This window comes from Cydia fagiglandana, chromosome 3 (genome assembly GCF_963556715.1).
Source record: "Cydia fagiglandana chromosome 3, ilCydFagi1.1, whole genome shotgun sequence".
Classification (NCBI taxonomy): Eukaryota; Metazoa; Arthropoda; class Insecta; order Lepidoptera; family Tortricidae; genus Cydia; species Cydia fagiglandana.
The window spans coordinates 12,025,400-12,035,846 of NC_085934.1; the positions used below are offsets into that span (position 1 = coordinate 12,025,400).

The 10,447-nt window shown below is 40.2% G+C and overlaps 1 protein-coding gene across 3 annotated transcripts; it reads left to right on the top strand.

Moving 5' to 3' along the window:
• Positions 1-9,628, top strand: LOC134680043 (atrial natriuretic peptide-converting enzyme-like). Of its 3 annotated transcripts, XM_063539032.1 has the most exons (6): positions 1-380; positions 1,643-1,737; positions 2,093-3,177; positions 3,723-3,923; positions 6,272-6,391; positions 8,197-9,628. In XM_063539032.1, the coding sequence occupies exons 3-6, from the start codon at positions 2,139-2,141 to the stop codon at positions 8,424-8,426; spliced, it is 1,590 nt and encodes a 529-aa protein (XP_063395102.1). In that variant the 5' UTR covers positions 1-380; positions 1,643-1,737; positions 2,093-2,138; the 3' UTR covers positions 8,427-9,628. The 3 variants fall into 3 exon arrangements, with proteins under 3 accessions (XP_063395102.1, XP_063395099.1, XP_063395101.1); XM_063539029.1 differs by lacking the exon at positions 1,643-1,737; XM_063539031.1 differs by lacking the exon at positions 1-380 and having other exon boundaries at positions 1,629-1,737.
• The last annotated feature ends 819 nt before the right edge of the window (positions 9,629-10,447 follow it).

The window sequence follows — 10,447 nt, forward strand, 5'->3', positions numbered from 1 at the left end:
TTCGTAGTGCATCGCGTTAACTAAGGGCGTAACATGAACAGCTGTTAGTTCAGTTGCTTTCCCCCAATAAAACCTGCTGCGTGTCACTCTTGGCTGAGCACAGCCTTTGGCCACTGGCACCACCATACGTCACCAACCCCTAGCTATATCTCTTTCTAGCACACACTTATTAAAATAAGCATCTCTTTTCCTTGCCAGTTTTACTTCAAAGGGGTTGTGTGGGTTGTTTAATGGTCGTCCCGGCAACGGAGCCCCGTCCACAAGACCCGCGGCTGCCCGGCACGCTGACGTCCTACATTGTACTTCCATAATTAGACAATATTTAATTTAGAAAATGTTCTAGTAAAGTGTCGGTTTAGTACATCAACTTATCACAACACGTAAGTAGATAGCGTTATTAATTAATTATGTACCTACATAGGTTTAATCTAAGTATATAGGTTATAAGATCGTATGCAGACTCAGCTGACGCAGCACGCTGATATTAGAATTTATTAGTTTCTTACTACGTGTCAGATTCCAAATTCCCAAAAGTTGGTAACTGTTTTCCACATATCCTAGATCCTTTTTAGTTGATTGATAATGATATACTTATTGATGATTAACGACTTAATACCTATGTGTTTTAAAATTTACCTACTTACCCTTAGAGGTACTTATTGAATTAGGTACTTCATTTCTAAATTTATATCTTTTAATTATGTACATAGTTACAAAATCCCTTTCATGTTACCCATTAAGAAGTTATATCCATTTACTTATTCAGGTCAGGACTCTCAGGAGGTTCAGATCAAACAAACGAAACAGTACAATTTAAGTAATCGTGATTTAGGCTCAATAATTAGAACTCTTAAGTTTGTTTTTAGGACTAGAAATAACTGTCATAATTCTTATAAATAAGTATGTCGTTTTATGTAAATTGGGCGGTAATTTTAAAGTAGGTATTTGATGAGTAGGAAAAAAATATTGTGATAGTTAAAATCATATCCTTATTACTTGCCACATAAAGTATCTGCAGATAAAAATCCTCATGTCTTCATGCTTTTTACTTCAGATTTTTTATTCGCGAAGTACCTACCTATAGTGGGATTTGGCGAAGCGTCCATTGAACTAAATAAATAAACCGTCTGTGATTTAGCTTACTGATTAAGTAAAGTACCTAAGTATAGGTTAATTTAAACATTTGAACCTCGTAAACATCATGTAGATAGGGCGTTTACGACCTAGTCAATTCGGAGATAATAGCAAGAAAATCGTGAGAAAGTAAGCATGAATGAGGATAATAATAATCATAATAAGCGTGCTCACGACGTAAATATCACTCGCCGTGTGAAAATCACGAGTGCAATGGCTAGACTCTATAGCAGAGCCCAACTGGGGAAATACCTCCACCTTAAGCCTCCTCCACACTCGTGCGCGAATCGCGGCGCGAAGCCGCGAACGTGAGTGTGGCGTCGATTTACGCAGACGGCGAAATCGACTCCACACTCACGTTCGCGGCTTCGCCCGCGATTCACGCGCATAGTCTGGAGGGGGCTATACAGAAAACCGCAGCCAAATAACACGAGACCCTACTCATAGTGTTGTGTTCCTGCCGGTGAGTAAGTTTGCCTAAGCTCAACGAGGGTGCGAGCGTCCGTAGGCTACGGAGACTGCTTACCAACAGGCGGGCCGTGTGCTTGTTTGCCACCGACGTAGCATAAAAAAATACTGTTGCTCCGCGTTCTTCAGTACCAGGTTACCTACCCACTTGAATGCGTCCGCCGTTAAACTTAAAAGATTAAATTGTTTTTTTTTTATCTTACTCGTAATAGAGACGTTGCTGGGCACAGACCTCCCCTCCTGCACTTAATACCCTAATTTTAATTACGGACACGGATACCCGCATAGATTAAACGGTGTCGTTTTCACGCAATTAGAATTAACCGTAAAAGATACTACATGATGCCCTTCTAAAATATCAAGTAACTTGCAACTGAGGTAGGGGAAGGACGCAGGAACACGTGTCAGTTCCTAAAAATGTATTTTCTACCTAACCTGAGGTACACGAGTACCTACACAAAGAAACTAAACGATATATTTTTTTTTTCAGACAATAATATGAATATGATAGACACACAAAGAAGCAACCGGACAATATGACATTGACGGACAGTTTTTCCGGGGAGATATCTAGCGCAACCGATGATTCTTCATCCAACTGGGATCAACTATACTGCTCCCATCTGTGGTCAAACAGCAACCTACGGAAAACAATACTCAACAATGTCCAAAATGTGGACGATAGAGTCATTACGTATTGTTATACCTGCAGGGGAAAGATGAGAAAATATGAGATAAAATCTCCACGAACTGATTTCCGACCAAATGAGCATTCCACTCCACACATAAGAATTTCCAAAGAGGTTAGCTTACCGTTAGATGACCCAAGAGAAGATTCCATATGTGAAGATATTAGTAGGACAGAAGTTTACTCGTGCAGAAAAAGTGCCACAAAAGACTCCGCCATCACAGATGTAGAAATTAACCGTTGCATTCCATCAATATCTCATCAAATAGACTCAAATATTCGCCAAAAATTTACTTCCTATGAAACACAGCCTACTGAAAGTAATCCTCGAAGACTTAGGAAAAGCCTAAAAGGCATCGGATGTATCGTGAATTTTGCTCTAACTGAACCCGTCAAGAAGCGGACTCAGATCCAAGCGTGCTCAATAAGTGTGATGATTGTTGCTATTGTAGTTATAAGTTTTGTTTTGGTGAATTTTACTACTCCTAGTTCTACACGTGTAAAAGTAATTAGTACAACTGTAGTGCCAACCCAACCCGTAATTGTTAATAAAACTTCGTCAGCAGTTACAAATATCGCATTACCGTCGGCGCAACTGCCCGAAGTTGTCACCACTGAAATATCATTGACAACAGAAGACGAGTTCAGCAGTACAACTGAAAATAATTCCTTAATTAATAATGTTTTATCTAAAATCCGTAAGAATATAAGGACTTATCCGAAAAACTCTAACAAAAGCAAAGAAAGCCAAAAACCAAAAGATATCATAAATCGAGACATTGTATCGCAAAGTTTCTGCTCGTGCCAAACAGATGAAATATGCATGCTAAACGAAAGCAGCGGAACGCCAGATTGCAAGAAAGCTATCGACGCCGATGATCCTACGGGTAAGTTCACATTACCCTTAGTACCTACATACATGTTTCCACCAACCATAGTTTAGCCATGACTTAGGTAAAATGCATAAATTTTATGGACTACCAATACCTCCCATAGAGCCACACCTACCTAGCTCTACCTTTTCAAATACCTATAATTAACTTCATCTCCCAATTAGAAGAAGACGTTTAGGTCTGCTCCACGAGTTCTGATAAAGAAAGCGCTAGATTGCATGTTTATCGCCCTCGCCATTGCGACAAATATAAAATATTTAAATATAATTCGTAGGTTCTCGACTTTCGAGGGCTGCGTGTCTTAAACACTAAAGCAAACCAAAAAGTTCTTGAAAGTTGATCTCTGAACGATAAGTACTTAAAAAACATAATTAGACTAGGTATTATTGATATGATTAGGCTTTAGTTATTGTTTAATTGAAGCATTCGTTTATTTTTTAACAAACCAATACGCATACGTATTGCCAGTGGGGCAGGTTCGTGAAGCAGATATTGTTTTCCTACTTATATTCTGAATTTACCTAAATTCTCATCTGCAGGTTGTGGAGGTCTGTGTGCCTTGGAGACCGAGGCATGTCAGCTAGTAGACAGAGTGCGAGGCGTGCGCGTGTGCCGGCAGCTGAATCTGGTGACGTGCTCGCCGCAAGAGTGGCGCTGCCGCAACGGGCTGTGCGTGCCGGCCACGGCGCGCTGCGACGGCGCCGTGCAGTGCTACGACAAGTCTGACGAGACGCACTGCGGTAAGAACCATCTATTTAATATGCTATTGTGGGAAGGTATGCCAATTGTAAACTACTTACTAGCACACTGGCAGCTGGGCCCGTAACGTAACGTGCTCGCGGGAGAAGTGGTGCTGTCGCAACGACCTGTACTTTTCCCACCACGGTACGCTGCAATGTAGACATCAGGTCTGATGAGCCGAGCTGTGGTAAACTTCATTACCTTACATTACCGACTCACGGCTGGACTGCAAGTCTTGTTACTGCTATACCTAAACTACTGACAAAAGCGCTTCATGGGTCAACGAAAAACAATGTTAACCGATTTTGATCTAAATCTCGAGATTCCACCACAGAATAACTAATAGTACTACCGTACAGAAAATTCACTCGTTCACAAAAGTCACATTTAGGTATAAAATTATACCTATACCCGCCACCTGCACGCAAAATTGAAACTTATATACCTACGTAACCGCGCACGAACCGTGAATCTTCCTTGCGCGCCACAGTTTTATGACCGAGCTGTGAGCGTCGGCACAGGGTTGAAACTTGACAAGTTTTTGTACCTATACCTACCGATTTATTATTTTTAAGATTAATATGTAGGAATTACTAACGTTGATTCTGTAAACATATTTTTTTTATCCGGAGATAGTATGTCTGATTCTTACGGAAGTAGGTAGATATGCCACAGCCGTATTCCTTTGAAAATATGTCGGTCAGTTCCTAATATTGTTTCTGGGCGACCAATAATCATTTTAAATTGGTCTAAAGCGCTTAAGTTTTATGCAAACAAAACGAATTAGTTGTCGAATTTGATTACTTAGTATTTATGTTATGTTTTAAAGTATTCACCTTTCAATATCGTCCGGAATTTAATAAAATGTTATTTCTGCAACCTTGTTCTTTAGACATCCGTAAAGAGAACAATATCTTTTATAGGGATTAGATCGAGATATAGGTTTCGAAGCCATTGTGTATTTTCAAATTTGCGCGAGCGCCACGTAACACGACTAAGTATCGTCACAGAATAAATAATAGTACTACCGTACAGAAAGGAAGCTTCCTACAAAACCGAAGTTTGACAGCGGTTCAGGGTCGAATCATGCTATCCCTTTCTAATACATGGCACTATCCCTTTCGGCTAATTAGGGTTGTCAAAATTCAAATGATTATCTTATCTGTGGTCGTGCACGCAAAAGGAAGTCAAGTGGTGCCAACCCTAATAATTGCTCGGAGCAATGCTGAGCCGAGCGGAGCCGAGTTTGGCCGAAGTCAGGAGCTTCGCACCCCTGGTATCGTGCGAGCCGAGCGGCACGCGGCAGCCCACTGCCATACGCCGCGCAACGCGGCGCGCCGGCCAAATGTACCTAAACTGCGTAGTGACACCCCCCTGATTCCACATATGTATATAGATAAACTGACTGAGCTGGTTAGTATGCTATGAGCCCAACAGCCTTGTATTGTACTGTCCATTGGGAAGGCGCCGTACAACTTACGAAACTCACAGCGGTAAGAACAAAATTAAACTGTTTATATTCATGTGCTGTAGATAAATGGATGTTAGAGTGTGCAACACGAACACGACAGAAGTTGATTCAATAAAAATATATTACGTGCGTTAGTTTCTAATTACAGTAACTAGGTACCTACATTAATGCACAAAGGAAGGAACAAGGAACACATTGGAACACCTATTAAATTGGAGGCAACTCGTTGATCTTTAAGAGGACTTGTGACAAAAAATTCGCTGTAAATAACAAGAAATAGGTAAATCAAAATGAAGTCAATATGCTGCAGTATGCTGAGAAAGGGGCTGCTACAGGGACTGGGGCCTAGGGTGGCAGACTGCAAATCCGCCACTGTAGGTATTAGAGGGCATGCCTATAGTTCGTTTTTTTTAGCATTAGAAAGAACTTGAAAGAAGGTAAGCAATCTTGGCATGTCTTTTAATTGAAAAACGCTTTTTTAAAATCAGTAACTATTACTTATGAAAGCAGAAGAATATAAATGATCGTATTAGATTCATAATTGTTACATATTTGCCGTAACTTATTTTTAAAATGTGTTTTTCAATCAAAAGACACATCAAGATTGTTTACCTAATTTCTAATGCTAAAAAAAACGAAGTATAGAATTAGAACTGTGATATCCTACTTCTATATTTCTATACCTAACCTACCGTTCACTGGGTAATTCGAATAAGTAAATGATGTTATTCAAATTTAAGCAACTTGAAGGCCAAAAAGTGAGATAGATAAGTAAAACCATGTAAAATATAGAGGAAGCAGATGGGTTTTACCAGACATACATTCTACAAATGGCGGCGTAAAGGAGAAATTGATTTGATTGTTTGCTTGTTACAGAGTGTGATCTAACGAAGCAGTTTCGTTGCGGTCACTTCATATCATGCTTCCCCAACAACAAGCTGTGCGACGGGATCATCGACTGCTGGGACGGTTTCGACGAAGTTAACTGCACGACAGGTTATTTATCAATTTGCTCACTACCTACCATATTACCTGCCCATCAATTTTGCGAAATCGTAACTTTCTAACTGGTATCTTTTTTATACTGCCCCTTAATTTTCACCATTGCACGTTGTCGTTATCACGGCTGAATTGACCGTTGCCAAAGACTTTTAACTTGGGAACTTACTTAAATACATATCTACAATATAACATGGATGGTAGGCATCAAAGATAATATGGATTCATCATCATCATCTCAGCCTATATACGTCCCACTGCTGGGCACAGGCCTCCTCTCGAGCGCGAGAGGGCTTGGGCTATAGTCCCCACGCTAGCCCAATGCGGATTGGGGACTTCACATACACCTTTGAATGTCTTCGCAGATGTATGCAGGTTTCCTCACGATGTTTTCCTTCACCGAAAAGCGACTGGTAAATATCAAATGATATTTCGTACATAAGTTCCGAAAAACTCATTGGTACGAGCCGGGGTTTGAACCCGCGACCTCCGGATTGCAAGTCGCACGCTCTTACCGCTAGGCCACCAGGCCGCGTAGCCAAGATGCCAATCGCTTACGCTCCGTAGCGATCGAAACGCAACTGTCACTGTCACACTAATATGGAAGAGTGATAGAGAGACGTAATGCTTTTCGTTGTCGAAGCGATAGCGATTGTAACCTTGGCTAGGCCGGCTGCGCTTCATATAATATGGATTATAGGTACTTAACTAGTAACTACGTTCTAGTCTAGAGACTTAAGACTACGTTATTTGTTGAATTAGGTATATTTATATATGTAGGTATGACGATAACGAAGTGGCATTAGGCGAATCATTTTAATTTAAGTCTACAAAAAAATTTGGTGGCTGCATCCAGACTCGTGAAAAACGCTCGAGGCGTCTTTACCAGTTTCTCTTTAACAGTGCAACCTCGATCAGTTTTGAGCGCTAAACCTTTACAAACTAAAGGGATCATAAAATATCATATTCAGTTGATATCGACTTGCTACACTTTGTATTGTAGCAAGAGTAGAGTACGCCTAATTCATAGGGCCACAAACACTGATTTTTTGTTTTAGGATTTTTCGTACTTATTATACCGAATGTAAAGTAAATCGCCGTGACCTTCATTCAGTTGCCACGAAACTGGGTTATGAATGTATTCACTCCAACTAACGGGAGTTCCTACTCATTATAATCTATATTGACATAAATTTAATACTTAACGAACGCCGGCGTGACACATTTTTTCGAACTGCTAATGAGTAAATACATTTTGTTAAGGTCACGAACAATATGGGTAGGTAACTGATGCCTAGGCTATCAACTCTTAGCCCCTAACCTCAATAAGCAGACTCGTGTTAATCGTTATTGTCATAGTGGCAATTAGTTTATCTCGTAATTAATGAAAGGTAGTTATTATACCTATAAGATACCTATGATTAATTTGACGGGGTCAAATCGACCCCATACTGCAGAGATGTACCTATGATCAAAGAAATTGAAACGTACCTACTCATTGCATGTATTGCAGGTACATACCTTTTTGTGTTTTGACACAATAACCGTCGCGCACACGCTAACAGCATTGGTAGAAACTAACAAATTGTTATACGGTTTTTATTGACAGACAAGTGCTCTGTGTCTGAAGAAGAACTGACTGACTCACTTAACACCGTACCGAACCAGTCGAACCACTCACTTACAATAAAAATCTAAATACATAAATAATAAATTCATGTTGTCACAGATCATTTTACAAACGATACTAAGAATATTCAGTTCTTGGCAGCGAAAGTATTAACTTTTGATAACTGTTCCAGAATGTCCCGAAGACCAGTTCACCTGCACAGACGGTCAATGCATCCTCGAGTCGCGCTTCTGCGACGGCTACGCCGACTGCCCGGACGGCAGTGACGAACCACGCGGCTGCGACGGCGGTTGCAGTAAACACGAGCTGCAATGCAGGAACCGCCGCTGCGTATCTAACACCATGAGGTGCGACGGACATGACAACTGCGGCGACGCTACTGATGAAGTTAACTGCTCTTGATGATGCATATGCTTCTCTTATACAATATTCCGATTGTACCTACCTACTTGACTACGACGATGGTTGTAAGGTTGTAGCAAACACGAGCTGCAGTGCAGGAACCGCCGCTGCGTATCTAACACCATGAGGTGCGACGGACATGACAACTGCGGCGACGCTACTGATGAAGTTAACTGCTCTTGATGATGCATCCTTCCGATTGTACCTACCTACTTGACTACGAGGACGGTTGTAGTAAACACGAGCTGCAGTGCAGGAACCGCCGCTGCTGTCTAACACCGTGAGGTGCGACGGACATGACAACTGCGGCGACGCTACTGATGAAGTTAACTGCTCTTGATGATGCATCCTTCTCTTATACAATAGGGACAATGCACTAGTTTTCGTCCGGCTCTAGTTTTCGCCCACTTGATGACGAAACTTGAATATAAGCCTTCATATCTGCACAAATTTGGACTTATTGCAATCCTTAATATCTAAACAAAACAATGTATAATACAAAAAATATATATTTCAAAAGTAGCAAATTATAAAATTATAAATGAAATGTATTATTTGCTAATCCGTCAAGTGGACCGAAACTGACGCAATTACCCTGTTTCAACTTTCAATTGTACTTGACTACGACGACTGTTGTAGGGTTGTATTACTACAACCCTGTGTCTCGTGTCTCGTGTTTACACACGAGATAGGTACAGTGCAGGAACTGACGCTGCGTGTTACACCGTGGGATGCGACGGCCTTATTAACTGCGACGACGCTACTGATGAAGTCAACTGCTGTTGGTGATGCATTCTACCCTTATAAAATATTCCGATTTTGTTTGCTACGAAGGCGGCTGCAGTTAAGGCTAGTTTTAGTGTCGCGCTGACAGGCCAAATAGGTATCATGTTTAGGGCGCGTTTAGAAAAACTTCGATCATCTGTTTGACACTAAAACCAGCCTAACTCTGGCGATGCCACTGATGAAATTCACAGCTCTTAATTATCTGTCCTTCCCTTTATAAAATATTCAAGTTTTGAGTGTAAGTGTTGATAGAGTGACTGTTTTAAGTTGTTTTAACTGGGAGTGATTTCAACTTAGTATACCTAAGTATAGCTGAAATGGCTAAAATAATTATAATTATATAAATTTTGCGTTATTAATGAATTACATTACTTTGTATATAATTAGATAGTGAAATAAATAGTGACTGAAATGAATTACTCTTTTTGACTCCATGAACTCAGTGTCCCTATTATTAAACCCCGAGGGGAAGTGAGAGGTGAAATAAGTCTGATTTGAGTGCGGTTTTTATTGGGTTTTTATAATCAAAATTGTAGATGTAGATGGCGTTTTTTAATTTTGTCGGGGGTTGTTTACCTACAACGAGCTGACTCGCATTAAGCACAACATACACGTGTGTGCATGATGAAATTTGCTAAACTTAGTGTAGGTAGGTAGAGCGACTTAAATAATTCATTTATACTTAATTCATTAATATTAACTTCATAAAAACTGATGCCTAAATGATTAAAAAGTTATCTATGTTTTTTTAGTATATAAAATTACCACTATCACTAGGTAAAATAAATAAATGAATAAAATCATCATCATCATCTCAGCCATAAAACGTCCACTGCTGAACATAGGCCTCCCCCTTTTTTGGGGGGTGAATGAATAAAATAATAAATAAATATTATAGGACATTCTTACACAGATTGACTAAGACCCACAGTAAGCTCAAGAAGGCTTGTGTTGTGCGTACTTAGACAACGATATATTTAATATATAAATACTTAAATACATAGAAAACAACCATGACTCAGGAACAAATATCTGTGTCATCACACAAATAAATGCCCTTACTGGGATTCGAACCCAGGACCATCGGCTTCACAGGCAGGGTCACTACCCCTAGGCCAGACCGGTCGTCAAAATGCGAGAAATTTATAATAAACGCATAAAACGTGCATAAAACTATCGGTGATGTGATCGTTTTGGTTTGATCAAGTTCAAGTGAAGTGATTCAAGTGATTGTG